Raw genomic sequence first — 20,886 nt, 5'->3', positions numbered from 1 at the left:
GACTAGAAAAGTCCACGCGAATTAATCTTGGAGCTCGACCGACAATAAAACCGGACTGTCCTTACATTCCTGGGCAGTGTGTCGCCCGCTATTTTAAGCCCGGAGTTTAATAAACTTACGTCTCTTAATTAGACCTACTTCTCTCCTCCTCTATCGTCTCCTCTCTCGTTTCTCCTGTCTACATCTGATTGGTAAACGGGTTGAACCAACCGCCTCGATCCAATCGTTATCTCTTATTGTTAGCGCGTACTGTTAAATGTTCTAAACAAAACTCCAGTCTCTCTCAACTTTTGTGATATACCGTTTAAAACAATTATATTTCTATCGTATCAAAACATGGATTTTTTATACTCGTTAATCGTATTCCTACATTTCTTTCTTCTTTCATGATAAAAATCAATTTTTATAAGAATATATATGTAACTCCCTTTGCTCGTGTTCGCTTGATCGGTGCAATGAAATTGGATCATGGCAGTAATCTACTAATTGTTTCGACTAATATGCATGCGTTTTCCCACAGTGGCTCTACACGAATTTATCTTTATCCCTGTGCGTAGAGGAAGAACGTAGTTCAGATTTTTATATTTCAAGAGTGGTTAGATACACTGTTGAGACGCACGAGATTAGATTAGGGACTTACTTTCCAACGAGAAAAATTGTTCGTTGGGTTTTAATCGTACGATACGAAACGCGCGTCCTTCGGATTATTCTATTCCTTACTTTATTTTCTTCTATTCGTAAGGACGTAGAATTTCTTTCCTTCATAGATTTTTTTTTTTTGTAATATCTGTTACCGCATCGTCTCTCGTATTCGATATATGGAACGGAGAAAATAATTAAAGACACAGCGACCCAGTGGGAACGGGCGCGTAATGATAACTATCTCGTTGCAGTTTCAAACAAAATATTACTGCTCCTCGCTGATTAATCATTGGTACGTGGGATCGAGTGCTCCGAGAAATCATTCGCAATATTTGCTCGGCAGAGTACTCGCGAGGTATTCCGTCCTCTCGTTTTTTCTTTTTTTTTTCTTCCTTCCTCTTTTCTCTGTTCCGCTCGCAACGCCACGCGAGTTTACGTGTACGTCGTATTACGGCACTGCGCAGCGTACGCTCACTATTCTATGATACAATCAATGAATGACTGACTGCGTGCCGTGACGTGGCTGAGCTGGTGACCGTGATGACTTATCTCGAGCTCTTTCCCTTTTACTTCCCCGCTCGTACATTCATTTTTTCGTCCTCTGTTTTTTTTTTACACGAAAAACGTCGGTTGTGTATCTAGGCGTAATTAAAATTCAAATGGAAATTGAAATTGATATTTATTGCATACGCTGTACAGTTGTACAAATTTCTCGATAACATTTCGATATTCCGATAGCGAGGCAAAGTAATTAAAAATTTTAATATACAAAACAGGAAAGGTAGAAACGTACGATGGAAAAATTTATCAGTGAACGAGTATCGTATCCTTCTTTGGCTAATCTCGAATTTGGTTGCAAAAGGGCGCAATTTCTGTGGAGTAGCCGCTGTCGGTTTTCGTGCCACGATGAATTCTTCGCGCGAACCGTTTAACCGAGTCTGGTTTCACCGCTAGCGAACGGCGGAGAAAATGAGCGAGATAAAGAGAGAAGAACCTGCCGGGCACATGGAAAAAGAGAAAGAGAAAGCCGAATATACGTTGCCGGCAAAGTGTGCCTTCCTACTCCCGGTAGTTTTCTCTGCTTCCCCTCGCTTCTATATTCGTCCGTTTCTTCTCCCTTTCTCCTTTCATCCGGTGCACATTAGCGACGTGAAACGTACGTTCTCCACGGCAGACCGCACGCCACGATGCAATCAATGAATGACGGTGTGGCGCGGCGCGCGCACTGACCGTGATGACTTTTCTTATCTATCAGTAGTCTCTCCCTCCGTTTTTCCTCTTTCTCTCTCTCTTTCCGAACCCTATTCCCTTATCCGTTCTTTCACGTAATTCGTCTCTTTCCCTTCGTTACGACCTCGCTGCTCTACATCTGTTTCTTCTTTCTCTGTCTACCTCTCTGCCTCTCTTTTTAAAAGTCTTTCTCGGTCGCTCCCCTTTTACGTTTATACTCGCCTCCTTCTCACCGAAGCTCCCTTTTTTCCCTCCTAGTCTCTCGCACGCTCTACCTCCTCCGTGTTCTTTTCCCTTTTTTTTCTTTTTTTCTTTTCTCGTTTCTTTTTTTCACTCTCGTTCACTCTCTTCCTGGCCTCCCACCCCTTCATCCGGTTCACATTACGCACGATGCGTACGCTGACGGGAGTACGAGAAGGAAGCGCCTCCACCCTTATCGCGGCAACAGTGCTCGCCCGAGGCGCACTTAAAAGGTGTTCCTAATGACGGTCCTGCGACCGTATTTTAAGGCGCCGCTCGCTCGCTCGTTTCGCGAATGGACAAGCCCTGCAACGTCTAGAGACGTTTTACGGACACTTTCGTGAAATCGTGAGCAAAACACGGCAAATTGATAACGATGAGTATCGAAGGCGTGGTCGTAAAGGTGCAAATATAGATGGAAAGCTGTGCGACTTGTTTATATTTATAGAATACGTGCCGTCACCACCAAGTCTTCGTTTCCTATAACAGATGTAATGTTTGAAAGCCGGATCGATAGGGTATTGATAGTTCGAATAAATATGAACGTCTCTTGGAGACTCTTTCCTCGTTACTTTGCTGCGTAACGAGAAATTATAGTACAAAGTGTTATTTTCTTAAGGAAGTAAGCAAATAAAATACACTCCGAGTTCAGTTTTAAGTATTTCAATATTTAGCTATGTATCATTAGGCAAACAACCCTCTATGAGATAATCCGATGATTATTTTTCCATCGAAGGGAAGACACATACCATATAAACTTATCATGATCATAGAATATCATGCTGCTCGTACCACGAAATAACAGCTATCCTAATTACGAACTAGGAACGCTCAATGTCCACGGATATTTCATTCGTCAAAACGTTCAAATATGTAACTTCTTATCGTCGTGTATATTTCGATCTGCGGATGTTCCAGTCATCAGAACACTCGTCAGAACACGTATACAGCGTGAGATTAGACTACTAATAGGCTATAAGTTAGGCTATAGGGTAAAACTGAGAAGTGCAATGAGACTCAAGCAAGAATTAGTTTGAAAAATTCGGAATAGGACCGAAACAAAGTATACGCGGTGGTGAAGACTTGAAACAAGCAGCGGAGCCAAAACGTTGACTGCCATGCGAATTTTATATATTTTGCTTTGGGTGCCGCAATAGCCCGAAATACATTACACCAAAACATTTAACTTCTGCAAAATATTATAACGTATTTACACACTGTTTTTTGACAATGTTACCTAAATCGTTCACGTTCTTGAATATTCCTCGGTTTATGAAATTTATATATATTTTACCTCGATCGTCCTAGAAAACTGAATAACGAGATAGCCGATATGTTAACGCCCACGCTGTATAATCGTAACTAACGAACGACTAACATGTAGTGAGATTTGATCAAGATTCGATCGAAAAGTCGGGAGCGGTGCCGAAAGTACACGCATATTACTGCAAACAAGTAGCGGAGCCGACTAACCGGAGTGCAATAGTAGTATAGCGGTTCCGTGGCGTAGTGGTGGTGGTCGGCGGCGTCGTCATCCTCGTCGTCGTCGTTCTCATCGTCGTCGTTCTCGTCGTCATCGTCGTCGTAGTCCTCATCGTAGTCCTCCTCATCGTCGTCTTCGTCGTCGTCGTCGTCGTTGTCGTCGTCGTCGTCGTCATCGTCGTCGACGGTCGGTGACTATCGATCGGTGGCGGGCGTCGGCGTCGGTGCCGCGCGGTGGCGCCCCCGTCGTTGTCGGAGGACGGCGACGGCGCTCTGCCTCGGTTGTCCGCCCCTGGGGGGCGGAGGAGGGGGCGGCGGGGGCACCGACACGCAGACCAATCATGCCTTTGGTGGAGCCGGCAAGAGCCCGGCGTGTACGTGAGGCCGCTACACTAAATGCGGATTTATCAGTCGACGAGCCGCGTTCTTGCTGTAAAACTTTTCATTCCCGATCCACCTTGGCTTTTTTCCACGATCGCGATCGACACGGTGAGAGTCGCGCCGACCGTGAAACAGTGTCGACGTTCACGTCGAAACGATCGAGCGATTCGCCAAGGCGTTCCCGCTGCGGCGCCCCTTTTTTTATTCCGTGGGGGGCGTTGGAGAACGCGAGAACAAGGATGCTGCTTCCTTCGTGCGGTTATCTCGTCGGATCGTCGATGAATCACGTTGTTCGCGAGTTCTTCGCTATGACGGAGTTGGACGATCGAGAGGCTGACACTGGTACACAGACGAGGAACGGATAAGTGAAAAAGTGGCATGCTAGTCGGACATCGAGGAACCCCGCACGATGTGAACGACGGAATTCGGATAATTTCGGTTGATTTTGAAAGTAATTTTTGGCACACGGTTTGTACGAGGAAGAGATTCGTCGAATACGACGAACGTACAAACGAAAGAATTTGTATACAATAACGCACGCTTTAAGATAGTAGAGTGTGCTTTGATATAGTAGAGTGTGAAAAAGTCTCCGAGTACGTGACGCATCATGGAAATTCCGATGCGTAACGGTAAGGAAAAAATGAGACGCGTGGGAAAGAGGCGGAAAAGTATGGTTGGTTTTATTTTTGGAGCGAGCGAAAAATGGCATTGTAACACAGCCTTAAACGCGGAAAAGGTGGCGAGGATCTCGCCGGCCACGCATGGCCGTTTCGCCCGAAGGATGTCATAAAATGCCGGCGTAAGGATCCATCTCGACGGCCAGTAACCATTTTCTATCGTCCATAATGCGATCGTAGCTCTTTTCGACGAGACGCAGAGACTAGAAAAACGAACGAAGGAACGACGGTGAAAATGCTGCGAAACCAGGATAATAAAAGAGATTTCGCATAGAGAAATCGCAGGCTGTCGTGACTACGCCAGCAGCATCTCTCTTGCCTGTAGTTTCGTACCTTGTGATAATCGGATTGTGTTACTTTACGAGGGACAGACGTGTGATTGACGCGAGTGCGCGGTCTTTTCTCTCGAAAAACTGACGCAACGATGTTTATAGTGAGGATGCCTGCAATGACACGTGGATACATGAAGAAATCGTCAGGTTGTTTCACAGGATCGGAAAGGTGAGCGAATATTACTCGAGTAAAGAAATTAAACTCGTAGTTTTCCACTTTGAAATAAGAAACGTAAAACGCCGCACGATGTGCTATGCCGAATCGCCTATAGCGAGATTATATAACACCGTAGAGAATCGAAAAGTACGCGTCAAACGTGCATCACTGTACACACGAATCGATGAATCGTTCTTGCTACTGTAACTCGCGTCACTATTTGCCACATATTCCATATATGTACATACGTGTAAAAATCCAATTGCTATAAGAAATTGGTGATCGACCCACGGTTGCGCAATAACCGCGATATTTCTGCACGAGTAACAGAAATTATAGAGGAGATTAAAGTAAAAACAAAGTTTACCTGCGCTTTCATAACAGCCGGTCGATTAATCGAGTAAGTGGTCGAAATACGACTCGTTACCGTTTTTTTCCTCTCGGTGGGGATAGGTACGCGTGAAAAGAGGAGCGAAAATCGGTGAGAGAGAATGTGCATGGTGTGGTGGATAGCGAGAGGAGCGAGAAAGACAGAAAGGAAGTGGAGGAAGAAAAATAAAAAGCGACAAGCTACCGCGAAACATCGACAAAAACAAATGTTCTCGTCGCGGCTAATGAAACGCCTCCGGGAGCGAGAGAAGAGAAGCGAACAAGGAAAAAAGGTCGGGAGGGCGAAACCGAGGAAAATCGATGTAAAACGTACCGGAAAAGGGGTTAAACAATCAGTCGCCGGCCGAACGAAATGGGTTATTTCGCGGTGGACGATGTTTTAGGTGTGGCGAAAGGGAAAAACCTGTCGATTCCTTTTGTTTCCCGTCCCAAGCCGGATAGTCCGCCAAGAAGATGCTCTCTCTCTCTCTCCCCCCTTGATTTATCGATCTGTCCGCTTTGTCGTGCCACTTTCCTTTCGTTTTTCTTTCTTTTTTCTTCCGCGCGAGACAACGATAATTAGCAAGAGGATTGATTCAAGGGTTGAAGCGACCGAGCAACTTCTCTCTGCACTTGGTCGCTTTGAAGCCTCGACGAGAAAGCAGTCGCAAGAGGGAGAGAAAGATAGCTCGTAATGGTTTGTTATTGATCTATCTCGAAGACTTACGGTTTTCCTTCTTTCTTTCGTTGTTCGTTTCCCAACGTTTTACGATTGCATGACGGGGATTGGTTCGTAAGGAAGAGAAATATCTTCGATAGCAGGGAGAGAACGTATCGGGGGGAAACCGCGTACGAATTTTCTCCGCCCCTTTCTTCTAATTGCGTGTCTCGAAAGGGCGAAACGAAAAACGTAACGTCTGTTTGCTCCTATTGCTGATTTTCACACGGGGAACTCGACGATAAAACAGAGTTTCAAGAAGAGAGAAAAAGAAAGTGGAGGAGCCGCTGTGAAATCTTTCGTGGTCACAAGGCTCGATTACGGGGAAAGCTACTTTGCCAAAAAATTGAAGCTAATTGGGACCTCGTTAAGCGCGAGAAAACGAGAGAATTCGTTACCACTAAATTCAAACTTTTTATCCATTTTTTCTCTCCTCGACTTTGCTTATTTGTTTCTCGTTTTCTTTGCTTTCTTTTTGTTTCTTTTCCTTTTTTTCTTCTTTTTTTTTTTGTTAGCGTCGTAAATACCAAGCGTAATAGGCAGACTTACGCACCCTTTTGACCTTTTCGTTGTTTATCCTATTTCTCCGGCTACGGAGGCTCTGATTCCAATGTTACAGACTCATCGTTATATCTACAAAGCAGTAATTATACCGCGACGTAAACGGAAACCTGACGGTTACTCTGGTAGCGCGTATATATTATCGTTAGGCGGTCCAAATATACGCCAAACGCATGCTTAATCGCTTTCTTCCGCTTTTGCCTTGAATACCGTTGTCGTTCGTTAACGTAATTAAGAAATTTCGCGAACTATGTATAGAATACCGCGTAACGATCGTACGATTGTCACGGACACGTACGTTCGTTCCAATAAATCTTTTCGCTGTTCTAGGACACCGAGCGTTAATCCTGCTCATTGTTTCACCGCGTTCCACGTGACCATTAACGGTCACGTTATTTTAACGAGCGTCGGAAAATGAGCGTTATATAATTGCATGTATCGATACGAGAGGCTGCGTGTATCGTTATCGCATCTGTGACCGACTTATTTTAAATCTATCCACGGTCAATCTTTGAAAATAATCGTATAAATATTCATCGAAAGGTGTGCCTCGCGAATAGATGCTGTCTCTATCTTTCGACGGCTATTCCGGTCGTGCGTAGACGTCACCGAGAAATTCGATTATCCGATCGGGAACATCCATCGGGGAATCGTGGGAAACTGACGCGCTTGACGTCATCCACTACCGATATCGTGCGCAGACCTACTCAGATATCAACCGTAGAAACATTCAATTCGATTCGCCTTAATTAATTGGAATTTAACGAGATTCCCTCTTACCTGCTTTTCAACGAAGCGTCACCAGCGTTTCGCGGTTGTCAATTTTATAATTTCAAGAAATAACAATACCAATTTCCCCCGCCCGATCCTTCCTCTTCCTACGATCTTACTATTTTCCGATAAGCAGTATGTTGAATGGAAACGCGTCCACCATCGAATAGTATCGGACAAGTGTGGATAACTCTTATATCGGTAACCTACTTAGGGAAGTTTCCCTTCTTCACGAGCGGCAGTGGCACACGCTTCTCATTAACGTCTTTAACCGAGGGTCGTTGGATCGCGTCGAAGCTCACCTTACACGGTGCATGAATTATAAATCATAAGCGGTACAAGTTGGTGGTTCGCTCAGTGCGCTCACCTGCATTACCGAGTCGTTTCTCTAGATATCCCCAGCGTAGAGATTTACGTTTCCTGTGCGGGAATCGATCTGGTAAATGGTATAGTAGTCTTCCCTCTCTTTCTTCGTCTCGCGCGTCACGGCGATTCGTCAATGGTCTGTAAATGTTAGACATACCGGCGTTGGAAGCATGCACATCGAGTGTGAAACATCAGGGAAAATTTCAAAAGAAAACTTTCGCTTTCCGATCGGTGTGCTCTAGTCGTTAAACCTATCATTACGTCAGTTGTCGTACCACCTGTTATTACGATATATTGTGGTGGTTCTCCCATCGCATTTCATGCGCTGCTTATAACGGAAGGTGAACACACTCGCCACACTGCCTTCCTGATTACACTCCTGCTCGAGGCGTTGCGCACAGAAATTGCTACTAATTACGTAAAACGTTACTCGGTGTTCCCGGGGTGCCGTCCTTCGCTGCGTGTACCTTGCGTGTACAGGTTGGTAGCGCGTTAATTTCCGATGCTCGACGATTAACCAGGTTCACAGAACCGATATAAATATTAAATGAAAATAGCAGGAAAGAATTATTTTTCTCAGGTAGGCGATCGTACGACAGCGTGTCACGGTTGGAGTAATTAGAAGTTCGTACAAAGTATTACAAGGGTCTCGGTTGGTCGGACGGTAACGACCGTGAAAAGAACATTTTAATCCTGGAAGCTTTTAAAAAAGAAAAACTAGCGTCGACCAGCATGCAGAATGTTATTTCAGACGGTCGTTCCGTCATATTAAGCTCGCAGAACAAGAGAGCCGGTAATTACTTTTCGCGGGACTGTCACGTCGGTCGAGACTCGCTTCCAGTGCACCAACCGTGCTTCGGTTATTAATATTGTCGGCTGGCGCCCGGTTAATCGACCGTGTACGCCGATTCCACGATTTCACGATATTTTCTATTCCAACGGACGAGTCGGCTTGCCGCAAACGAAAGATAGCTCGAAACGACGTTCGTTTCACGATCGTGTGACCCCGAACTCAGGGAATTCAAAGGATCCGTGACGAACAATCGACGATTCATCGTCGTTCCGCGACGATCTGTCGGTCGATAAGAGAAAATCCTTCCATTTATTCCACTGCGCGAAATCATGAGACGCACGTCCTGCACAGGGTGCAAATTGTCCCGCCGATCGTGACGGCCATCGGATGCTCCGGCTCGTCGTTAATTCAGACACGTAGCCAAGGTGAAATTAATGTAACGAACGCGGCGTATATGGAATACGTTTTAAAGGTTGGCGCATTTCCACGAACCGCGTCGCCACAATCGAACGTTCTCAGACGCGCGCGTAATGTTCTGCAAATACTAGATTAGCGGCACCAGTAACGAGGCACTCCGACCTCGGTGTGCGCTGCTACGCGCGATAAACGGATACAGGTTTCCAGCGCGACCGTGTGCTCGTCGCCGATTCGAACGCACGGTGTATGCCGCTCTAGTTGTATCGAGATCGTTCCAACGTCGAATGTGGGTCCCGTTGTCGTCGTCGACGTCGTTGTCGTCGTTGTCATCGTATCTTCCTCGTCGGATGGTTTTCGGGAGGGTGAAGGGTAAAGGGTGCGCGGAGCTTACAAGGAGAAGGTTCATTATACCGACGTCCAAGAGATCAGGATTTATCCTTTCTGGCAGGGGCCACGGCGGCGTGGCAACGCGACACGCACACCAGGGGTACGTTGGGCGCCGAAAATGTCGTTGATCTCTCTCACAGTGGTAGAACTGGTCGGCGACCGTTTGCCTTGTATCGGGGTGAGAGAAAGGAAGAGAGGGAGAGAGCAAACGATCTCTCCTCTCTGGGTTCTTCGACTTCGATCCAGGCCGGAGCAGGCTCTCTCCCTTTGCAAAAGGAAGGAAGGAAGGAAGGAAGGAGCCGACACACAGGCGAAAGGGGTGCACGCATGACCCTGAACCTAACCGGTGCGCCACCCGGTATAGGGGTGCGAAACTCCGACAGCGAGCGAAAGAGAAGTAAAGAGAGATAGAACGATCACGGAGGAACACGGTGGAGAAGAGAACGGGAAAGGGGAGGACGCGCGTATATATGCCGAAGTGAGAGAGGGATGTGGAGAGAAAGAGAGAAACAGTCAGAGCACAGTCCCCGGGATCAATACTCCCGCGTCTTGCGATCATTCATCTTGCCACGCCCCTCTGCTCTCTCCACACTCTCTCTTTCTCTTTCTCCTCCCATTCCTTCTATTTCTCACCCCCTCCCACTATCTGTCTCCATCTCTCGTCCTTTGCTCCACCATCTTCATCCCCGTAGCGTCGGCACCCCTCGTAATCGCGCTCGTCGTCGTTTGCCGCCCAATCCTGATATCCATTACGAACGAACGGTCGAATAAAGAGAAATTTCGAAGGGCAGACAACCGACGAAATACGGTGGAAACGGTATCAAATGCGAACGACAGAAGAAGAATGAAAAGAAACGAGAACGCGTGAATAATAGGTTTCGGAAGCAAGGGATCCGATACTCTGTCCGATATTGCTGTAAGACGGGTGAAAAAGTAAGGGAAAGTGGGGAAAATAAGGGACGAGAGAAAAAAGGACTCGAAGGTTGAGACGAACATGGAACACGCGGCACGACGACACGGTTACGGATGTTGAGATCAATAAATAGCCGGAATCGCGAGGCTAAGGACGAGCGAATGCGAAACTTGGCAGAGAGAGAGGGGGGGGGAGGGAGAGAAAGGGAGAAAAAGGAGATCGTTAGTAACTACATAGTAGCGCGCGTATATACGTCGGCGTAAACGCGTAGTACGGCTGCACTTGACTCGTCGTTGCACGTGATTCAAATGAGTTTCTGGAGCCCAGCCCCTACCTCCCACACGGTGATGCCAGAAGGCCGATAGAGGGGGCTGTACTAGGCCGGACGACGAGAAAGGGTGGTCTCGAGAAGAGAGAGAGAGCAGGAGAAAAGAGGGTGGGCGCTTGTTTCAGATAGAAGGGCTCGTCGGCGGAACGGTCGATCCGATCGAGCGTTACGATAAAAGAGAGCCTAGAATCGGACAGACGGAAGTCTCGTGAGATCGATATGTTGCTCTCGTTCCACGCTTCTCTCCTTCCATTCCCATCTATCTGCCTTCTTTATGTACCTATTATCTTCCTCTTTCGCTCTTTTTGCTTCCATCTTCTTGCATCCAACGTGGCTCGTGCGCCGCAGGAGTGGCCGAACCATCGAGTACAATCTCTTCCTTCCACTGTCTCCTCTTCCTTTTCTCTCTCATTTCCTATCCTCTACTCCGTTCCCCTCCAATGCCTGCTAAGAATGCTGAGAAAAATATCTCGAGGGAGACCACGAGATCCGCGAATCTCCTATAAATTATCGTTTTGCTGCTGAGACGGAGGTAATTCTCATGCTGTCCCGAGAAGCGTAAAAACCGGGACAAAATTAATTTTGCTTCGTCGAAACGGAATGGAATTAGACCTGGCGGAGAATTAAAATAATTCTTTATGACCTTAAGAAGCCCGCTGGTGAGAAAGACGCGGAAAAAAATCCTCTCACCTCATCGCGTACGGAAACGTGCATACTCGGGGTCTCATTCGTTCGTTTGTAAGAAACGACACCGTGTCTTTTTCTTCTTCTTTTCTTTTCCCTCCTTCTTTCTTCCTTTGTATGCTCTTCCTAGCCTCTAAAATTCAGCGGAGTTTTCCGCGCGATGACGAAATAACATGGCTGAACCGACCTCCCCATCCCCCCTCCGCCCTCCCCCCGGCCAGTGGGAAAAAAGAGAGAAATCGGAGGAAATTCGCGTTAGTAGAAAATACGAGACACGCGGAGGGAAATGGAAGAAATGTAGGGAGGCGGAGGAAGGTGAACACAAGGGGACGGTGGAAAGCAGACTTGGAAGCAGGAACTGCTCCGTTTAAAGCGTCCGGTTATCCCTGCTGCCTTCTCCTTTGAATCTCTATCTCGTTCTTTGTCACGAGTCGTTACGGACACGCTAGTTACACACGGCCAACCTTCTATCGTGTGCGCGATAGCCGTGGATACAGGGAAATTGTCTCAGCAGAAATACAGGGAAACGAATGTTCACGATCGGTGCAACGAACCGGCTGAATTCGAGCGAACCGGTTCGAATAACATTATTTGTCGTCATATTCCTTCGAGCCACTTATCTTAATATCGTTTAGCAATTTACGTAACTGTACAACTGTTGACATATTTTCGTTTTCTTTTCTTTTATTTTTTAATCTGTTTATCAATAAGGGACGAAAGTTGTGCAAATGTAACGTCATTGAAACACGTAGGTAAACAGAGTAAGTTATACTGTTCCGACGAAGCATAATTGTAAGAACTATGCAAAACAAAAAACGCATTATTATAAGAAATACGTTACGTAAGTGTAGAGGACTGGTATATAGTACGTTTGACCGTGAGATTTATTAGATGTTATTGCTTGTTGTCGCAACCGTCGAATATATTTAAAAATAATAAGTAGATATACAGGCTATATTCGCTGAGTCGCTCGTACACAGTGTAAATCGCAAAGTAAAATTGCTAATTAATACTCAATAAATGCTCGCTAGATACTTGTCAAAAACAGAAAGATACTCGTAGATACTACTCTTTTCGGTTGCGTCGGTTCATTTATTCTGGTCGGGAGGGAGTCGGAAAATTCAAATTCGTCTTTGTTCGACGGTTGCGCGTAACGGCGACATTGTTTTGCTCAGAGTCTATTTATTCTTACATTACATGTCTCTTAACGATCTTGATACTCCGAGGCAAAACAACAACATGATTTCACTTGTCCTCTACTCATGTGCCGCTGCATAAGGATTATATAAATCAGAAACACGTGAAAAGGTATAGATTGATTTAAAAAAAATATATAATTTATATTTATATAAATATATAATTGAATTGCTTGGAAATTCTTAAAATTCTAAAATCTAGACAAAAGATAAAAATTCAAATTCAATAACGTAAATTCGCTGGAAAAATGATAAATCGTCTTTAATATGTTAAGATACGTAACGAAACAGGCAGGAATATTTTCTTTTATTTTTCTAAGTTACAATAACGTATAGCAAGTCGAAATAAGTTTTACCTTTTTCCTTCCTCTTTGATTAAATATTATTACATTTCGGTTTGTACAGCAATGGGGATCGACGAAGACTGCGATGACGTTAATTATACTCTAAGTCCTACTGGGACCGGTATTTGCAATGTTGGAGGAAGTGGCGACGAAGGTGGAAGGGACGAACTTCTTCTCAAATTGCAACAGTACGTAGCGTCGGACGCAAGCTTCACACGGTGAGTTTCCTCTCTTTTTCCCACCTCTAACTGTCACAACAAATATATTCCAGTCGTTAATTTGCTTGTGAATCTATCTCGATGTTGATATATCTGGATAAATCTGCGCTTATAAACCAATAGCCTGCACATATACGGAAAAATTGAAGAGTGTGACCGTATGATAAGAACGAAGTGAACTCGTTATAAAACACAGAGCTTGCTCGTCGGTGTCGTTTGCATGAAAGAGCGAAAACGAATGAAAATTCGTTTGCATACACATCGAACAAGCGTGCTGTCTCTTAATATTTTTAGCGTACCGTCTGAATCGTACAGCAAGTTGAAATCTCTTTCAAATGTTCTGCCTTACATTTGTGTCGCTCACTCGAAATTATTTACGAACATTTTCGAATTTCCCTGACTCCGTGCCGGCGTGAAATATCATCAAAACGCGAGACAAAACGAATTTCCGCGCGTTACGCGAAACATGGCAAGAAAATGTAACTATCCGTCCTTTGAAGAACCTCTCGACGTCTCCGCGAAATGAAAGGAACGATGGAACGGGATGGAGGAACGATGTTTAAGGGATGGAGATGGCGAAATTGTTGAAACATTGGAGTATGTAGAACATCGGCAAAGGGTAAGAGGAAAATATGATGTACGCGCAAGCAGACATTGAATAAGGCCGTGATGAAAGAAATGCCTGCTCATTTCCATACGGAGAAAAAGGAAATCTCTTTCGGAGGATCGGCGACTGCCGCTACACAATGTAACGCCGAAGTCCTCTCGTGCAGGTTTCGCTTTTTCTGAGCACCGCACCGGCCGGATACGCGGTACCCGACGAGAGAGAGAAAGAGAGAGAGGAGAGAGAGAGTAAGAGAAAGAGAAAGAAGGGCTCGTCCATAAATTCTCGAAGCGCCGGTAGTCGACGGTTGCTGTTTCTTCTGCGTACAACGAATCCTCGCGTTGCTTACCAACCCCCTCGACTTTTCTCTACTCTTTACAGTCACCCCGAACTTTTGGCTCCGAGACGCTTGCCCCGACGTTTTCCCGCCCCTCTCGTTTTGCATCCACTTCAGTTTGCTCGCGCTTGAAAACGCTACCTGAAGATAAAATCGGCTATTTTGGTAAAAGGAAAAAACTCGATTGCATTCGTTACAGATCATCTTTATCACCAGCGAGAAGATCGCTGATTATTAATTAAAATTAATGTTACGGATACAAGTAGCAACGACCCTTATCTCGATAAATTTTCTAGCGAAAAGCGTTCCAGGATCAGATATTTTTCAACCAATTTTGAAATTCTTAGATTCTATGAAACACCTGAGCCATGCTTTTGACCTAATAAGTCCGTACCATGACTCGTTTATAGTCTTCGTGACGCGAACTCAAGCTGACGAACGACCAGAATGGCTAATTCCATACGAATCTAGACGACGAAAGAAAAAGCATTTGTAAATAAAAAATCTGTGTCCCTTCGAATTTTTACTATTTCAAAGTTAACCGGTCCATTGGTATTTAAAGAAAACTAGAGCGACGCCAAAATTGGAAGTTTCACAACGGCGAAACGATAAACATCAGACGAGTTAATAATAGTGGACAAAGATGATACGTTTGAAAATACTAGAAAATTAGAGGTGTTATCGGTGACTGACGAGACAGTTAGGTGAAAAAATAGAGACCATGAAATGGAGGTTTAAAATCGGAACAATATGACCTAGAGGATATCGAGGATAGCAGTCACTCGAGATTATCTACCGCGGAAAGAACTACTACGATCGGACGTGGCGGACCCTAGCCAAATATACACGGTGCGTCAGCGTCGCGGCGCGCGGCGTCGCGTCCTCCCTTCCTGCACCGTCCAACTGCCGGGCGCCTCGTTTGAGGTCAACGTCATTCGCCTCTCTCTCTCCTTTCTCGTTCCTTTGCTTCTTCCCTTTCCTTTCTTCTCCTATGCTCTTCTACGATCTCGCTGGCTCTCTTGCCTCATCTATTTCTCTCTTTCCCTGCCAACGTTTCGGATGAGCGAACTTTGGAACGCACGTCGAGTCGGTTTACCTATGAGTGAAATAGACCGTACATAAAAATCTGATGTCGATTCAACATCGCGGGAACACACGAACAATTGTCACTGTCTTTGCAATTCCGATCTTCTAACGCGACAAGATGATCGATGTTCTTAATTCGTTTACTACAAAACACGTACACTGTTAGACATATGTATTAGACCAGCTACTTGTTACATTTATTGGGAAATTGTAACAGATTTTTTCACCTTTTGTAATAAAACTCCGCTTACACGAACGAAATTTTTCTTAGTACTCGATCGAACGAACTTTTCGCATGTTGAATTCACTTATCTGCACTTCGATTCTGAATTAAAAATACGATGCCAATGATATAACAGATTTATAATAGAATAACAAGGAAGTAAAGAGCACTCAATTTATATACCAACAACAAGTACGTGTGTCAGTAGGACAATTATCGAATATTCTTAGATGCACACGTTCTATGTGACATGGAACTATTTTCATTTTCGATTACACATATAATGTCATAACTATAAAGGATTAGTAGTAGCATTTAAATGTTCACACATGTATCTTCTCCCTATTAACAAAAGTTACTTCGACATGTGCACCAAAGAAGGATTCGGTTCCGAGCGTTAGCGTAGAACAAAGGTTAATTCCCAACCTCTAATCGCCCATTTCCTTCACCGAGCATAACTAACAACTCTCGAAGGCTCATCGTCATCGGTCGTTCGAACGATATATTCATAGGGCGTCACGATTTTGCAATGATTTCGAACTTCTTAATTGACACGACTGATTTATGCAGGCGGCATGGCGCGTGTGAGCGCGATACGAGCCGCAACGGAAGAAAGGAACGTAGTATCGGTATTGCGCGTCGTATTTCTTACCCTGCTCCGATTCAACTTGATCTTGATCTGACCGCGCAGAACATAATTCCCAGCTCTTTCCGAATCGACCCGTGCGATCTGTTCCTTGTGAAAAGAACGAGCGCAACGCGTTTTATCGTACATCCGTACGATTATTCGACATTTAGTCCGGTAAAGTGTATTTCCACGCGTAATATGTATGCCGCCTTGTCCAATTAATACGAGAATGTAAATACGTTAAAAGAATTGTCATCGACGAGTATCGCAAGCGTACTGGTCATCGTCGAAAGTCTCGTAAGGCGTACGCAGGTTTCCCTGGTGAACCGTTTCACCGTTTCACAGGTGCCAAGATCACCCAGACCATGTAATTAAAAGCGTGTTTCGTAACCGTGCGCGCTCTTGCATGGTTTCCGATTACCAGCTACCGGCGACAACGTGCTCACGGGATTTCAGGTGCAATTAGAAAGTTCGTTCTTTGCGGAACGATCGTATCTTTCGATAGAGAAACGCTTTGTTTATCTGGCATGCGTCGATCGTTCAGCAAATTAACGTAATTCTGTTCGTTACAAAATAAGCTGCTCGAAACAATTAGAGGATCTATGAACGATTCTATTGCATCAATAATCTGTGCCGATGCAAAGAGGACTCTGTATCGTCCAACTGCGAAGGAAGACAGTATCCGAGAAAGAAGCATTCCGTGACAAAATATTTTACAATTTCATACGATACAATTTAGAAACGTATCACTGAGAATTTTGGCAAAATGAGATACTTCATTGTAATTTTGCACTAAATCGTCTCGCAATACGTTCACGATACGTTCAGAGGTGCAAATTTCGTACGTTTCGTTAGACATGTCATTGTTCTGATACTATGACAAAGATTCTTTGTGACCAACAAGTCTACGACGCTCGTTGAATAAAACTTTTTTCAGAGTAGAGCTACGGTATGCGATTCTCGAACTCTCTTACCAATTTATGTGTATTGTTATTTTTGCACCGGCTAGTTTCGTAGATATTAATCATTAGGCTTATGAATACGCAACGGTCCGCTGGAAATCATAATTTAACACGTCGTTAACTCGATTCGATCACAAGTTTATTCTATAATAAGATCAGTGGAAAGATATCTCGCCCGCGAGAAGCGCGAACGTTCTACCACCGTTGTTATGCTCGTGCATAGTTCAGATATTGCTCGTATAGTTACGCCGTGAAAGTTTAAACAAAGTTGGAAAACCTCTTTTTGACCCGACTGCTGTTTCTCCTCGTTGGCGTGGCACGTGGGAATTTTAACGAACGAGGAAAACGGTCGGGCGGAAACCACGGCCTCGCGGTCGATGCTTCTGGCGCCATGATGCGTTTCCGCGAAGCAGAGCCTGGCTTGCGCGGTGCACGTGCGAAATATTCTGGAATACCGACGTGTTCCGGACGAGCCAATGGGTTCTTCGGCTCTCTCGTCGCGTACAACGCGAGACGCGGTCGAAACAAAATACTGCTAAAATTAATCCGGACCTTAGGTCACGTCTGCAACAAGTCTAGACGACGACGAACTCGTTGACGACATGGCCCGTCGAGACCAGCCGATTAACCGGTTATGTTATTTCTACAAATTTTCGCGTTGCTTTCTTATTCCCGGTTTATATGGATTCAGTGGCTACAAGTAAAAGTATTTGCACACCGTTGATTTATTGAAAGAAATTTAAAACTGCGAAAGTACGCAGAATGTGCGTAGTATGAATAAATACATGGAATATGCAAATTACAGTAGTGCTTTCTGTAGTACTTGCTTTGTTTCTTGAATTATATTCTCGAAAAAAAGAATTTGCCTAAAAGTGCCCGCTTTAAGTATAGCATCTATATGGTAATTAATTAGCTACAAGTATATTAAATTTTGTATCATTTAGCGGTAGTTTTATACGACTATGAAAGCTTGACGCTATGAAAATGAAACGTAGAACTCGATAAAAAAGTGTTTCATAGGATAATACAGATATGTGCAGATACTTTTAGTGGCAACTGTAAATATAAAATCCTTTTATAAATAGCTTTAAACAATTTTTTGTATAAACCTTGCCAAAGAATAGTAGCTGTTACGTAACAGATTAAGTCTTTATGAGAAGGGGTGGGGAAAAAGGGAAAAGAAGAGGGAAGATGATGTAGCGTTGGATGGAGAGAATGGAAGGTTAAGAAGGAAGTAAGAAAGGAATAAAATAAAAGAAATGGGTAAGAGTAGGAAGGACAAAAAGCAAAAAGGGAGTGAAGAAGTAAGGAAAGAAGAGGTGGAGGAAGATAAGAAGGGAACGTAAATGAAGAAACTATTGCAGCAGAGGAAGAAAAGAGAAGAAATACGACTGCAAAAAATGAAATCATTTCGCGAATAGTCATTCGTAGCATCTAATGTCTAAATACATGAATATTATTCTTCCTACAAGTTACAAAACAATTCTTCTCTTATGAGCTTAACAAATTCATCTCTGAAGAGATCAAATACATAGGAACAATTATATTTTAAAATTAAAATTTCAACATAGTCCTTAGCCCCGCACGACATCAACTTCGACACAGTCTTTTACAAAGATTACAAGAATTTCGTTCACCCACGATATTAGGATAATATCGTTTTTGTAAAACCCGCAGCAGTTGCGACCACACGTGCGGGAGAGCGAATAACGGCAGCGATTTCGTGCGGACAGTAAAAATCGCATTTCCCCGGAATTTTTCCTGTTCGGTGGAACTGGGTTCGCCATTCGAAGCGCAGTCATTCAATGACTAGTCGATTTGTCTGGTGTGCCAAGCATTTGCCACGTCATGCCTCTTCCACCGTTGCGGAGAACAGATAATGCGGACATTGTTCGGTGTGAACGCAGCCTTCGACCAGATGGCACAATTTTCCGATTGTCGTTCTCCGCTTTTTCATCGTTCGACGCTGTTCGCTCTGGCTTTCAATACGTGAATCCTGCATATACACGCGAACACACGTACACGTAGAGTCGGACAGACAGACAGACAGACAAACAGACGCACACGGCATAGGTAGAACGGAGAGGGAGGCCAATATACCGGGATTAGGGTATTACCACGGGTATTTGCGATTTCGATTTACGTCCAGGTAATTTCGTGATTCGGTTTCGACCGCTTGAAAAATAGCCGTATCAGCTATTACGGTCAGTGGGACACCGCGCCTATCATCCAAAAAGCATTCCTCGTTGTGGAATGCACTGCAAAATCTAAGGAATTTATCGAACGAATAAATTACTAGAAAATCATAGATTTCGAAAGATACTGCACGGCCATGCTTGTAATAACGAAGCGATTGCATCATATTGCGCGACGTTACACCGATCTACGTGTGCACTTTGATCAGTTTAAGGATCGCGTCACGTAGCTGTTCACTCTGTCGTGCTTTCTTGCCTCGTATGTGCGAACTCGTTGATCGATCGTTATCGCTATACCCTTGCTAAATGATTCAAAATCTTACGTAGAAGTTAGAAAATCTATCGTGCGAATTGTTCTACTCTTGGAAAGGTGAAAAGTAAGTTAATTCGCGATATTCGAGGGAGCGACGTAACTTGTTTTCATCAAAACTATGATTCGAGAATAATGCAGGGTAAACGAATCGATCGTCTTAGGTCACGATTGAAAGTCGTGCTCGAGCGGCGCACGCCTAGGGAATAATCATCGTATCGTTGCTCTGTGATAAACTCCTTTATTGCATCCATGCGAATCGTTTTCGTTCCTGATAGTCTTTTTCCGAAACCTGAGGTGTGTATTTAAACCGCGATGAAGCACAGACTTTCTCAAAGTGATGTAAGACGTAAACTCGATCTACATACATCGAAGAAACTTATACTCCCTCGGTTATGGATATTGAAATTCAAGTTCACTTTATACGGAACAAAATCCATGAACATGTATGTACACATGCAACGCGAAAGGCAAATATTGACGAATTTAAAAAATATTCGAACGCAAACAGTGAAATACAATGAAATGTGAGAACCGATGTGATGCCGACAATGGTGACGTCAATATAATATAAATATTGAATATTAAAATGAACGGATTGACGTTTCATAGTTTCAATATAAAAACTCGATATACAATGTGTTCCAGGACACGCGATAAAGATAAGGAATTATTCTTCGCTCAAAGAATTTAACAAATAAAGTTTTTTCATTCGAGATTGTTTCGAGGAAACAGCGTGACTATGTCACTACACGTACTTGATTAACACCAGAAGATTATTCACGGAAAATTATTCTACAAACAAATGTAAGTCGAAAATGTAAAATACAATTTTTCCGTATCACGTATCGTTTTCGAAAAAAATCGAGTTTCAGATAGGTTTCGTCAGTTGGCAGCCATATCGAACGCAGTCCATGAAGAATTTGTTAAATGGACGTGTACTCACCGAATTTTCAACTTTATTTTCTCGAAAACGAGGCCTTGGACGAAAAAGTTTGATTCTTCTTTTCCGACTTATCGTTACGTATAAAATATTTTCCGTTAATTAACATATAGGGTAATCTTCGCTAACTACCGGAATTATCTTATATTTAATTTATTACACTTATAAAAGATCACAGAGGGAAGCAGAAACAATATATATAGAATATATTGATATACGGAATAGAATATATTTATTAGTTTCGACATTACTGTCAAGGAACCAACTCCAAAGAATTGATATACTTGAATGTACTGTAGCCGGCTACCTGCAAGTTTAGTTTTACTTTTGCTTTACATTCGCAAACTATCTAAAACCAAGACCGATTTTTCCAGACTAAAATCAGACTAAAA

General features: G+C 43.9%; 1 protein-coding gene and 1 long non-coding RNA gene across 3 annotated transcripts in view; both read left to right on the top strand.

Moving 5' to 3' along the window:
- The window catches only part of LOC117204500 (serine/threonine-protein phosphatase 4 regulatory subunit 1-like), a 147,213-nt gene that overhangs the window by 10,264 nt on the left and 116,063 nt on the right, over positions 1–20,886 (top strand). Inside the window, exons 1-2 of one of the 2 annotated variants that reach the window (XM_033441959.1) lie at positions 4,634–5,153; positions 13,050–13,206. In XM_033441959.1, coding sequence (XP_033297850.1) covers positions 13,052–13,206 — 155 coding nt within the window. In that variant the 5' untranslated portion in view covers positions 4,634–5,153; positions 13,050–13,051. Of the gene's footprint in view, positions 1–4,633; positions 5,154–13,049; positions 13,207–20,886 lie in introns of those variants that run through there. The other variant, XM_033441957.1, reaches the window with a different exon arrangement.
- The window catches only part of LOC117204506, a 35,588-nt gene continuing 34,954 nt past the window's right edge, over positions 20,253–20,886 (top strand). Inside the window, exon 1 of the long non-coding RNA XR_004487102.1 lies at positions 20,253–20,358. This is a non-coding gene — a long non-coding RNA (uncharacterized LOC117204506). The remainder of the gene's footprint in view (positions 20,359–20,886) is intronic.

The sequence above is a fragment of the Bombus bifarius genome, unplaced genomic scaffold (genome assembly GCF_011952205.1).
Source record: "Bombus bifarius isolate JDL3187 unplaced genomic scaffold, Bbif_JDL3187 scf7180000007978, whole genome shotgun sequence".
Classification (NCBI taxonomy): domain Eukaryota; kingdom Metazoa; phylum Arthropoda; class Insecta; order Hymenoptera; family Apidae; genus Bombus; species Bombus bifarius.
Note: the sequence above shows the minus strand (reverse complement) of the source record. Positions and strands in the feature narration are given on the sequence as shown.